The sequence below is a fragment of the Narcine bancroftii genome, chromosome 7 (assembly GCF_036971445.1).
Source record: "Narcine bancroftii isolate sNarBan1 chromosome 7, sNarBan1.hap1, whole genome shotgun sequence".
In the NCBI taxonomy this organism is placed as follows: domain Eukaryota; kingdom Metazoa; phylum Chordata; class Chondrichthyes; order Torpediniformes; family Narcinidae; genus Narcine; species Narcine bancroftii.
This window is the reverse complement of record NC_091475.1, coordinates 79,434,141-79,447,141: the sequence shown is the minus strand read 5'-3', so window position 1 is coordinate 79,447,141 and position 13,001 is coordinate 79,434,141. Positions and strand designations below refer to the sequence as shown.

The 13,001-nt window shown below is 38.4% G+C and overlaps 1 protein-coding gene across 6 annotated transcripts in view; it reads left to right on the top strand.

The window, feature by feature from the left end:
* Nucleotides 1-13,001, top strand: part of LOC138739059 (Golgi pH regulator) — a 111,482-nt gene that overhangs the window by 73,366 nt on the left and 25,115 nt on the right. For all 6 annotated transcript variants that reach the window (XM_069890471.1, XM_069890475.1, XM_069890474.1 and 3 more), the window contains 2 exons: nt 7,883-7,994; nt 8,725-8,811. In XM_069890471.1, the coding sequence (XP_069746572.1) occupies nt 7,883-7,994; nt 8,725-8,811 (199 nt within the window). The remainder of the gene's footprint in view (nt 1-7,882; nt 7,995-8,724; nt 8,812-13,001) is intronic.

Sequence of the window (13,001 nt, the reverse complement as noted above, 5' to 3'; positions counted from 1 at the left end):
TTAAACTATATGTTATTTTTTCTAATGGAATACATTTATTCATTTCTATATACCATTGTTGTATTTTCAAATTATCTTCCAATTTCCAGGTTGACATAATACATTTTTTTGCTACAGCTAGGGCTATCTTAACAAATCTTTTTTGTGCATCCTCCAAGTCAATTCCAAATTCTTTATTTTTTATGTTACTTAGGAGAAAGATCTCTGGATTCTTTGGTATATTGTTTTCTGTTATTTTATTTAATATCTGATTGAGATCATCCCAAAATTTTTCTACTCTCTCACATGTCCAGATTGCATGAATTGTTGTTCCCCTTTCTTTTTTACATCGAAAACATCTATCAGATACTGTTGGGTCCCATTTATTTAACTTTTGCGGTGTAATGTATAGTCTGTGTAACCAATTATATTGTATCATACGCAGCCTCGTATTTATTGTATTTCTCATCGTTCCAGAGCATAACTTCTCCCATGTTTCCTTTTTTATCTTTATATTTAAATCTTGTTCCCATTTTTGTTTAGTTTTACCATTTGTTTCCTCATTTTCCTTTTCTTGCAGTTTAATATACATATTTTTTATAAATCTTTTGATTAACATTGTATCTGTAATCACATATTCAAGGTTACTTCCCTCTGGTAAACTCAAGTTGCTTCCTAATTTATCTTTCAAGTAGGATCTCAGTTGGTAATATGCCAGCGCTGTATCTCCCGTTATATTGTACTTATCTCTCATTTGTTCAAAGGATAAGAATCTACTTCCTGAAAAACAATTTTCTATTCTTTTAATCCCTTTTTTTTCCCATTTTCTAAAGGCAAGGTTGTCTATTGTAAAAGGGAGTAGCTTATTTTGCGTCAATATTAGTTTTGGTATTTGGTAATTTATTTTATTTCTTTCTACATGTATCTTCTTCCATATATTGAGGAGATGGTGTAATACTGGAGAAGTTCTATGTTGTACCAATTTTTCGTCCCATTTATATAATATGTGTTCAGGTATCTTTTCCCCTATTTTATCTAATTCTAGTCTCGTCCAGTCTGGTTTTTCCCTTGTTTGATAAAAATCTGATAGGTACCTTAATTGTGCGGCTCTATAATAATTTTTGAAGTTTGGCAATTGTAAGCCTCCTTGTTTATACCATTCTGTTAATTTGTCTAGTGCTATCCTCGGTTTCCCCCCTCTCCATAAAAATCTCCTTATTATTTTCTTTAACTCTTTGAAGAATTTTTCTGTCAGTTGTATTGGCAATGCCTGAAATAAGTATAGTATCCTTGGAAAAATGTTCATTTTAATACAGTTTATCCTTCCTATCAGTGTTAGTGGTAGCTCTTTCCAATGCTCCAAATCGTCCTGTAACTTTTTCATTAGTGGATTGTAATTGAGTTTATATAATTGGCCTAGATTTTTGTTTATTTGCACACCTAGGTATCTTATTGCCTGCGTTTGCCATCTGAATGGGGATTCCTCCTTAAATTTTGAGAAATCCGCATTATTCATAGGCATTGCTTCACTTTTATTTACGTTTATCTTGTATCCCGACACTTCTCCATATTCCTTCAATTTCTTATATAGTTCTTTTATTGATAGTTCTGGTTCTGTTAAGTACACTATCACATCATCCGCAAACAGACTGATTTTATATTCCCTGTCTTTTATTTTTATTCCTTTTATATTATTATCTCTTCTTATCGATTCTGCTAGTGGTTCTATAGCTAGCGCAAACAATAATGGTGATAGTGGGCATCCCTGCCGCGTTGACCTGCTTAAGTTAAATTGCTTTGATACATGTCCATTTACTGTCACTTTCGCTAACGGTCCCTTATATAATGCTTTAATCCAATTAATATACTTCTCCGGTAAACTGAATTTTTGCAATACTTTGAACAAGTAATTCCATTCTACTCTGTCGAAGGCCTTCTCTGCGTCTAAAGCAACTGCTACTGCCGGTGCTTTATTTCCTTCTACTGCATGAATTAAGTTAATAAATTTACAAATATTGTCTGTTGTGCGTCTTTTTTTGATAAATCCAGTTTGGTCTAAATTTACCATTTTCGGTACCTGTTCTGCTAATCTGTTCGCTAATAGTTTAGCTATTATCTTATAATCTGTGTTTAGCAAAGATATTGGTCTATATGACGCTGGTGAGAGTGGATCTTTCCCTTGTTTTAGTATCACTGTAATTATTGCTGTTTTACATGAATCTGGTAAGTTTTGTGTCTCATCAATCTGGTTGATTACATCCAGGAGGGGCGGTATTATTAGGTCTTTAAATGTTTTGTAGAATTCTATTGGGAGTCCATCCTCTCCTGGTGTCTTATTATTTGGTAAATTTTTTATTATCTCTTGTATTTCTACTGTTCCAAATGGTTCTGTTAATTTATTTTGTTCCTCTATTTGTAGTTTTGGTAGTTCAATTTTAGTCAAAAATTCATCTATTTTCCCTTCTTTCCCTTCGTTTTCGGTTCGGTATAATTGTTCATAGAATTCTCTGAAGTTTTCCTTAATTTCTTTTGGATTATATGTAATTTGTTTGTCTTTTTTCCTTGTTGCCAATACCATTTTCTTAGTTTGCTCTGTCTTAAGCTGCCATGCTAGGATTTTGTGTGTTTTTTCCCCTAGTTCATAATATTTCTGTTTTGTCTTCATTATATTCTTCTCCACCTTATATGTTTGTAATGTTTCATATTTTATTTTTTTATCCGCCAATTCTCTTCTTTTGGTTGTATCTTCCTTTATTGCTAATTTTTTTTCTATGTTTATTATTTCCCTTTCCAACTGCTCTGTTTCCTGATTATAGTCCTTCTTCATCTTGGTTGCATAACTTATTATTTGCCCTCTAATGAATGCTTTCATTGCGTCCCATAGTATAAACTTATCTTCCACTGATTCCGTATTTACTTCAAAGTACATTTTTAATTGTTTTTCAATAAATTCTCTAAAATCCTGTCTTTTAAGTAGCATGGGGTTTAATCTCCATCTATACATTCTTGGAGGGATGTCTTCTAGCTCTATTGCCAATAACAGGGGTGAGTGGTCCGATAATAGTCTAGCTTTATATTCCGTTTTCCTAACTCTCCCTTGTATGTGGGCTGATAACAGGAATAGGTCTATCCTTGAGTATGTTTTATGTCTAGTCGAGTAGTATGAGTATTCCTTTTCTTTTGGGTTTTGTTTCCTCCATATGTCCACAAGTTTCATTTCTTGCATAGATTTAATTATAAATTTGGTTACTTTGTTCTTCCTGTTAATTTTTTTCCCCGTTTTATCCATATTTGGATCCAAATTCAGATTGAAATCCCCTCCTATTAGTATGTTCCCTTGCGTATTAGCTACCTTCAAAAAGATATCTTGCATAAACTTTTGATCTTCTTCGTTAGGTGAATATATATTAAGTAGATTCCAAAGCTCTGAATATATCTGACATTTTATCATAACATATCTCCCTGCTGGATCTATTATTTCCTCTTCTATTTTAAATGGCACATTTTTGCTAATTAATATAGCCACTCCTCTTGCTTTTGAATTATACGATGCTGCTGTTACATGTCCTACCCAATCTCTCTTTAATTTCTTGTGCTCCAATTCAGTTAAATGTGTTTCTTGGACAAATGCTATATCTATTTTTTCCTTTTTCAGTAAATTTAGTAGTTTCTTCCTTTTAATTTGGTTATGTATTCCATTAATATTTAGAGTCATATAGTTCAGCGTAGCCATTTTATATTTTGTTTATCTTCTCTTTCCGTTTTTCCATCATTACCTTTCCTCCTTTTCCATTTCTGTTTTCTTATTTTCAACTCTTTACCAGACAACATTCCTACAACATCCAACATTTTCCTTATTCTCCTATTTCTATCTTCTTTATCCCCAATCTCCCCTTCCCCTCCTGAGTTGCCCTTTATCCCTTGTCGGACAACCACATCTCCCCTCTCCATTTGGATTTGCGAATCCACTCGCAAGCGTCAACTGATTTTGCAGTGACCGCTCTTTTCCCCCCACCCAGCCCCCCCCAGAAAAGATTTCGTTTTTTATATGTCACAAAGGTCACTCTTTTAGTTCCCTCCTTATTCTCTCTATTCCATTACCTTCCCTTATTAATTCTTGTCTATACTTTCTATGTTTTCCTCTAATTACAGATACTTTCACATATGCCCGTTGTCTCTATTCACTCTTATACCTCTTTACCCGCATACATATCAATCGTGGTCATTTTTACCCTCCTTACCCGTCTTCATCCCTCAGTCTATTTTTGTCTTTACCCACATACATATCAATCGTGATAATTTTTGCTCTCATTACCCGTCTTCATCCCTCAGTCTATTTTTGTAATTGTTCTGCAAATTTTCGTGCTTCTTCTGGATCCGAGAATAGTCTGTTTTGTTGTCCTGGAATAAATATTTTCAATACCGCAGGATGCTTCAGTGTAAATTTATATCCTTTCTTCCATAAAATCGCTTTTGCTGCATTGAACTCTTTTCTCTTCTTTAGGAGTTCAAAGCTTATATCTGGATAAATGAAGATTTTTTGCCCTTTATACTCCAGTGGTTTGTTGCCCTCTCTTACTTTTTCCATTGTCTTCTCCAGCACCTTTTCTCTTGTAGTATATCTTAGGAATTTTACTACAATAGATCTTGGTTTTTGTTGTGGTTGTGGTTTAGGGGCCAATGCTCTATGTGCCCTTTCTATTTCCATTTCTTGCTGTAGTTCTGGACATCCTAGGGCCTTAGGGATCCATTCTTTTATAAACTCCCTCATATTCTTGCCTTCTACATCTTCCTTAAGGCCCACTATCTTTATGTTATTTCTTCTGTTATAATTTTCCATTATATCTATTTTTTGGGCTAGTAATTCTTGTGTCTCTTTAGTTTTTTTATTAGATTCCTCCAATTTCTTTTTTAAGTCTTCTACCTCCATTTCTGCTGCTATTGCCCGTTCTTCCATCTTGTCCATTTTTTTCCCCATTTCTGTTAAGGTCATATCCATTTTATTTATTTTCTTTTCTGTGTTGTTTATTCTTCTTCTTAAATCATTGAATTCCTGTGTTTGCCATTCTTTAAATGACTCCATGTATCCTCTAACAAGAGCAAGTACCTCCTTTACCTTGCCTATCTTTTCTTCTTCTATTTCCCTGTACTCTTCCTCTTCCTCTTCTTCTTCCTCTAGGTTGACCATCTGTTGTTTCTTTGCTGCCCTTTCCTCCTCTTCTTTCTTGTTTCTATTGTCTTCTGTGGTCTCTTCTTGCTGCAGGTGTTCTGCAGCTGTCGTTGCCGGCTGTGGAGATCGACTCCCCAGCTGGTCCCCCCTCCCGTCGGTGTGTTTTTTTGTATGCGCATCGCGCATGCGCGAGGAGTCGCGCATGCGCGGTTGCGCACTTTTACTCGGCTCTGTGAGCCATTGTTGTAGTTCTCTTTCTACCGACCTGAGGTAGTGGGGTCTTCTCTCCACAGCGGGCCTCTTCGGACAGGTAAGGCCTTCACCTTTTTCCTCCGTTGTCTTCTCTTCCTCTCTTCTTTCCGTTGATTTTGATTTTTCTCCTTTTGTCTCCATCTTCTTTCCACCTTTATATTCACTTTTCTTTAACTTGTATTTCTGTGCCTTTGTATTTTCTCTTGTTTTTCCCGACTTTTCTGGAGAGGGCTGGAGTTCACCGTCCGGCCACTACTCCATCACGTGACTCCTCCCATCAATATTAATATCTTCAAGCATTTTCATGATGACTTGGTGATTCACTGTGTTAAAAGTTTTTATATAGACAATGAAACAAAAGTATAGGTCTTGTTGAATTTATACTGACCATTCGATAATATTCCTGAGAATATAAGTGGTTTTTGATGTTCCCTTGCCTTCAACAAAGCTGCCCTGTTCTTCACTGATCTCTGGTTTAATTTTGCTTCTTATTCTGAGCAGGAAGATTCTAAGTCGAGTCTTTGTGAGGTGACTCATTAAACTAATTGTTCTGTGTCGTCCACACTCTGCTGCACCTGGTTTATTTGGCAGTGCAATGAATACTGTCTTTAAAAGATCTCCTGGTACTTTGCCATTGTTATATATTCTATTCAATATGTTTGCTAATTTCTCCACACCAAAATCTTCTAGCGCTTCAGAAAGATCAACCAGAATGTTATCTGGTCTTGATAATTTCCCTTTTCTCATTTTCTTCATAGCATCAATGAGTCACCTCACTTCTTTCATTATTGCTGGGCCCTCGTTGTTGTTGCCATTTTCAAAGTTGTCCTTTTAGTCTTTGTCGTCGCATAGATCTTTGATATATTCTGACCATCTTTGCATTATTTTTTCCTTTTTCCATAATTGTAGAGCCATCTTTTGCTTTTATACATCTGTTGTCACCCTGCTTTTCTTCTGACAAATCGGAAGAAAAACTTTAATGGTTAGGTTGAGCTCTATTAACCAATGGGTAATGGTAATGATGACTACTGTAATTCACTCATTAGTTGTGACTATTTCTCACTCTTGAGAAAGGAACAGTAAATAGGATAAGACATTAATATATTTATAACACAACACTCAAGTTCTTGACATTGAGAAGAGTATATACGCTTACCTTCAACCCATGAGAAAATTGTAGCTTTTACCTCGTTGATAGCGAGATGAGCAATTTTAATGAAATGGAAAGATAACTCTCCACCTACTCATGTCCAGTGGTTACATGATATTTAAGCTTGGAGAAAATTAGAAAAAGCATTAAAGATATATAATTAGAAAATTTAAGAGGTCTGGATATGCTCAGTCTTGTGTCTGAAGGTCGCTATTCGATCTATATCTTTACAGGTTAACCTTGCTTAGAGGGAGGGGTTAGATTAGTCAGAAGACTTTGGTTTTTTTTATTTTTAATTTTTTTAAAAAACTAATTAGTTAAGTATAGGTTTAAACATGGTTGTCATGGATCATATCATTAATTAAGATAGAATTTATCCTTGGTTTATATAAAGTGATTGTTTAATTTTAGTCCTTTTTTTTAAATCCAGAACTATATTAGAAAGGAATAAATTGTTAAATACCATATTGATAGAATTTGATGTTTTAAAGAAATGTTAAATCAACAATTAAGGATAGGTTTTTGATTTACATTATATTGTTTAATTTGTGATATGTAAATGATATGACCTGTTGTTTGTTATATTAGATGATTTTGTATGTAGGATTTATATGTTAAACTCAATAAAAATATTTTAAAAGGAAAAAAAGTTCTTGACATTCCCTCACTTCTCTGCTCCATCCACTTTCTTCCCCCACATTTTAACCTCTGTCTGAAACCATAGTGGCAAAGTTGTTGAAGTCTCTAGGCCCTTTCAAACTGCTGTGTAAAATGAGGTTAACTGGGAAATTTGCACAGGTTAGCGCCCCAGTTACATGGCAGTTTGAAAGGATCCTAACGGGTCCCTGACCTACCTTAGAAGTAGTCAGGGAGCCCAGTTAAACTTACCTAGGTCTCTTCCACGACCGATTTGAAAAGGAAAATGGCCGACCTGCTTATTCTGGTGACATCAGCACTTGCGTGCGTGCGTCACTGGGCAGCCAGCATCTGAACATCCGGCAGTACTTTTGGTGAGTGCGTGACACATCATTGTGGGGATGGGATCTCCCTTAAATCACTGAGTTGGTGATTGAATGGGTAGATCCCCCTGTAATTTGAAAGTGCTTCCAGAACCTTTTCCCCAGTAATTGCACCTGGGTCCCAGAAGGGCTACCCAGGTGCAGCAATTTGAAAGGGGCTACTATCTAATTTATTTTTGTGTTAACCTTTTTCCTTGTTGCCTGTCCTGATGTGCTTTGGCTATCCTTATTCTTTGGAAGTGTATTGATTGGTAACTTGCCTGCCTGTTGTAAGACATCCAACCCCTCACTCTTTGCTTTGTTTCCTGTTAGAATGGCGATGACAAGGAGGATAATGTACCAGCGTGGGGAAGTACCGAATAAACCTGTAGGATTTTGGGGAATGATCAAAAGTGTGACATCATCATCTCCTAATGGTGAAAATATCCTTTTATGTTATCTAACTAGCAAGGTGCTTGAACTTTAATCTTAAAAACACAGAAATGCTGGAGGAACTCAACACATCTCACATCTCAACAGACTTCATTCTTATCCTCTCATTTCTTATCCTAATCATATGCCTCCCTGTTGTTTGTTTTAACCTCCATCTGTGGGAAAGACTTCAAATCCTCTTTTATGCATGGAGAAATTTATCCCAAGTTCCCTGCTGGATTTATTAGTCACTGCCGTGTACTTCTAGCCCACCCCTCCTCTGCCCATTTCCACTTCACCCATCCTATCACATTCCTGCAGAATTGTTTGCACTTTATTCACCCCTCACCTTTTTGTGTAAAGAGCCTCAATCAGTTCAATGCTTCCTGACAATTATCACTTAATTCTGCTTTTTTTTTTGCCTATGGTTCAGTTCATTTGGATCAGTTCTGTGCTTAGAGATCTGAAACATGCACAGTAGTTCTTTAGAAAATTTAAATAAATACAACAAATGATTTTTTTTGTCAATCCCATTTTAAAATGTTCTGGGGATTGTAAGTCAATTGGGTGGCATGGGCTTGTAGGCCGAAAAGTTTAAGTTTAAATTAAAAAAAAAACATACTCCCTCCCATTATTCAACCTCTCCCCACGTGACACTTTGTTAACCCACCAGTAAACATAAGATTTTGTTGCCAAAATGATTTCAAGCAATTTGTTCTTTTCTTTAACAGTTCTCTTCAGATCTCTCACTTATTCAACAGGAGGTAGATGCTCTGGAAGAACTGAGTCGACAATTATTTCTCGAAACAGTTGATCTTCACGCAACTAAGGTATTGATTAAATTGACACTTTGTCCACCATTTGTTGTATTATGCATGTTGTAGGCTTGACCTTGTTCATTGTATGTAAACAAGAAATTCTTTTGCTGAAAATATTTTAAGACATTAAAAATCTTACACCATTACTTTCTACAAAAGCTGATTCCTTTTGTAATAGAATCACATAGTGCTGAAGGAGGTTGTTCTTTAACCTCTTACAACTATTTGAAATAATTACCCAGTTGTATCTCTCTGCCAATCATTTTCATTTTTCAATTAATTATTCAATTCAATTTTGAAAATTATTGTTTTGCTCACCTAGTCTCTCGTTTCAGGTGCCCATCTTGATGGTGTCTCCTCGATCGCTAGTCACGGCCTTTCTCTATTCTCGTCGACATATGGTGGAGATGCTTCTACTGGTAGCTGGATTGGCCCCTCACTGAACACACCATCCTTTCCAGCTTCTGGTGTCATTGCGTCGTCCACTGGTCTTAGTTGGTCGATGTGTCTTTTCCATATCATGTCTCCCACTAGGATGTGATATGAGTATGGGTTTCACCATCAATAAGGAAGGGACAGCGTGTTCAGTGAGGGGCGAACCGGCTACCAGTAGAAGCGCCTCAACCACACATCGATGGGCACAGAAAAGGGCCAAAGCCACCGATTGAGGAGACACCATCAAGAAGGGTACCTGAATCCAGAGACCAGGTGAGCAGCCCACTGGGTTTTCATACCCCAACTTTGAAAAGACCCCCAAGATCACCTTTTCCACTGCTCAGTTATATGCTGATCAATGGACTGGAACAGATCATGCCTAGAGCTCCTTTGCAGCAACAAAGTGCCCCGACCGATACCATCCCTCTCCGTAGATCCAAGCGAACCACACACCCACTGGAACATTTCAAATGCTGAATGGGGAAGGGGGAAGAGTGTTGGATATGACACGGGGAACTGATTTATACTGAACATTTCGTAGTAACACTTGTATGTAATTAGTAAAGCATTGAGTTAGTCTGCACTGATGTTGTGGCTGTCATTATTTACAATGGTGGGGGGCATCAAACATAAGTTGAATCTGCTTTCACTGACCTATTAAGCTGGCATTAATCACAACTTTCTGTTAGGGTTGAAAAAAATGGGTTGATTCAGGGGCTGGAATAGAATCATTGAAACCAAATGCAGAAGGGATATTGGCCACAAATGGGGAGAGGATAGGACAGAGAATTCAGTGCAAAGGGAGATGAAATGGCTTACAACCGTAAGTTCAAGCTGGGCATTGCAGACAGGGCAAAGGTACTTCACAAAGTGGTCTGCCCTTAGTCTCACTATTGTAGAGCAGACCACGTTGAGGTAATTGGTTGGAGGAGATGTTCGTGAATCTCTGCCTCACGTAGAAGGGTTGTTTAGGGCCGTGGTTGTTCATGGTGGGACAGGCGTTGCACCTCCTACTGTTGCACACAAAAGTGCATGGGGACTGGAAGGAGTGGGTGGGGCAAGATGAGTGAACAGCGAGTCACAAAGGAGTGGTTCCTGCAGAAAGGTCCAAAGGAGGGCAGGTATGACATGGTGGGTTCCTGTACACCTGATGCAAATGACAAAGGATGATGTACTGAATGCAGAGCTCAGTGGGAGAACCAAGCAAACTCTACCTTTGTCCTGTCTGAAGGAGAGTCAAATGAGAGTAGACCTTCTAGAAATGTAGGAAATGTGAGGGATCCATCAGCTACCCAAGAAGAGGAAGCTCATGGTTCCTGAAAAAGGAGGACCTGGAATGGAGAGCCTGTTCTTGAGAAGGTGCAGTCTCGAGGACAAACTGAGAGAAAAGGATGTTGAACATAACAACAGATAGTGTGGGAGGAGTCGATGTTTTTATAGCAGATATCCATGGCTGCTTTCTCTCCTAAGATGGAGACAAAGATATCCAAGCAAAAGGGAGAAAAGTGTCAAAAATGATTCAATTGATTTTGAGGGTAGAGTTGGAGGAGCAAGGGTGATAAAATTGATGAGTTCTGTATGAGTGCAGGAGGCAGCATCAACGCAGTCATAGAACTATAGAACATTACAGCAGAGAAACAGGCCCCTGCAGCCCTTCTAATCTGTGGTGAACCAATTGCTTTTTTGTCTAGTCCCACTGACCTGCACCCAGTCCATAGCCCTCCATACCTCTCCTGTCCAAATTCTTCTTAAATGTTAAAATTGAGCCCGCCTTCACCACTTTTGCTGGCAGCTCATTCCACACTCCCACCACTCTCTGTGTGAAGAAGTTCCCCCTCTGTTCCCTCTAAATATTTCCCCTTTCACCCTTAACCCAAGTTACCCCAAGACCAGATGTGTCAGGTAAGTGGGTAACTGTCAGGGGAGGGAAGAAAAATACCAGGAAAATGGAGAGCACACCTGTGAATATCCCTCTCAGTAACAAGTATATTTTGTTGGATGCAGTTGAGGGAGATGACCTGACAGAAGCTGGCAGCAGTGACCAGGTCGCTGGCACTGAGCCTGGCATGGTGGACCAAAAGGTAAAGAGGAATGCAGTGGTCATTGGGGACTCCATTGTCAGAAATACAGACAGGAGATTCTGTGAGCCAGATAGGTATGCCCGTATGGTGTGCTGCCTCCCTGGTGCAAGGGTGCGGGATATCTCAAATTGGGTCCAGGGTATTCTAAAAGGGGAAGGCGAACAGCCTGATGTCTTGGTACATGTGGGTACCAATGACATAGATAAAAAGAAGGAGGAAGTACTGAAAAAGGATTACAGAGAGCTAGGACAGAAACTAAGAAATAGGACAGCCAGGGTGGTGATCCCTGGTTTGCTACCTATGCCAAGTGCAACTGAAGACAAAAATGGAAGGTTAAGAAAAATGAATGTGTGGCTGAGGGGCTGGTGTAAAGGACAGGGTTTTGGCTTCTTGGATCATTGGGATCTCTTTTGGGGAAGGCATGACCTCTACAAGAAGGATGGGTTACACCTAAACCCAAAAGGGGTCAATATATTGGCAGCTAGGTTTGGTACAGCCGTCGGGTGCGGTTTAAACTAATTTGGCAGGGGGGTGGGAACCTGTATGATAGGGCAAAGGACAGAAAAGATAAAACAGGAAAAGTTAGGTTAGGCAGCGAAAGTAAAAAATCAGAAAGAGCAAGGAGGGTGAAAAAAGCAAATCTGAAGGCTTTATATCTTAATGCAAGAAGCATTCGGAACAAGGTAGATGAATTAGCTGTGAAATTGAGATAAACAAATATGATTTGATTGGGATTACAGAAACATGGCTGCAGGGTGGGCAAGCCTGGGAACTTAACATCCCGGGGTATACGATATTTAGGAGGGATCGGCAAGAAAGAAAAGGGGGTGGGGTAGTATTGATGGTGAGAGAAGGGATCGACACGATTGACAGAAAGGATATCAACTCGGAAGATGCGGAATCTATATGGGTAGAACTGAGGAATAGCAAGGGGCGGAAAACGTTAGTGGGGGTGGTATATAGGCCTCCAAATAGTAGTGTAGAGGTGAGGGAAGGCATTAAAAGAGAAATTAGAAAAGCATGCAATAAGGGAACAGCTGTCATCATGGGAGACTTTAATTTGCATATAGATTGGACTATCTAAATTAGTAAAAATACTGAGGAGGAGGAATTCCTTGAATGTTTACGGGATGGTTATCTAGACCAATATGTCGAGGAACCAACTCGGGAGCAGGCCATTTTAGATTGGGTATTATGCAATGATAAGGGGCTAATCAACAATCTTGTTGTACGAGGCCCTTTGGGTAGGAGCGATCACAATATGATCGAATTCTCACTCGACATGGAGAGTGATGAAATTAAAACCGAGACTAAGGTCCTGAATTTAAATAAAGGGAATTATGATGGTATGAGACGGGAGTTGAGTAAGATTGATTGGGTGGTGTTTATAGAGGAGTTGACTGTAGATAGACAATGGAAAGCATTCACAGATCTAATGGAGAAATTGCAAAAATCGTTTATACCGATTTGGCATAAAAATAAACCAAAAAAGGTGACTCAACCGTTGATAACAAGGGAAATTAGAGACAGCATTAGGTCCAAAGGGAGAGCATATCAATTGGCCAAAAAAAGTACCACAACCGAAGACTGGGAGCAGTTCAAAATGCACCAAAGGAGGACAAAGGGATTAATCAAGAGAGCAAAAATAAATTACGAAAGTAAGCTTGCGGCAAATATAAAAACCGA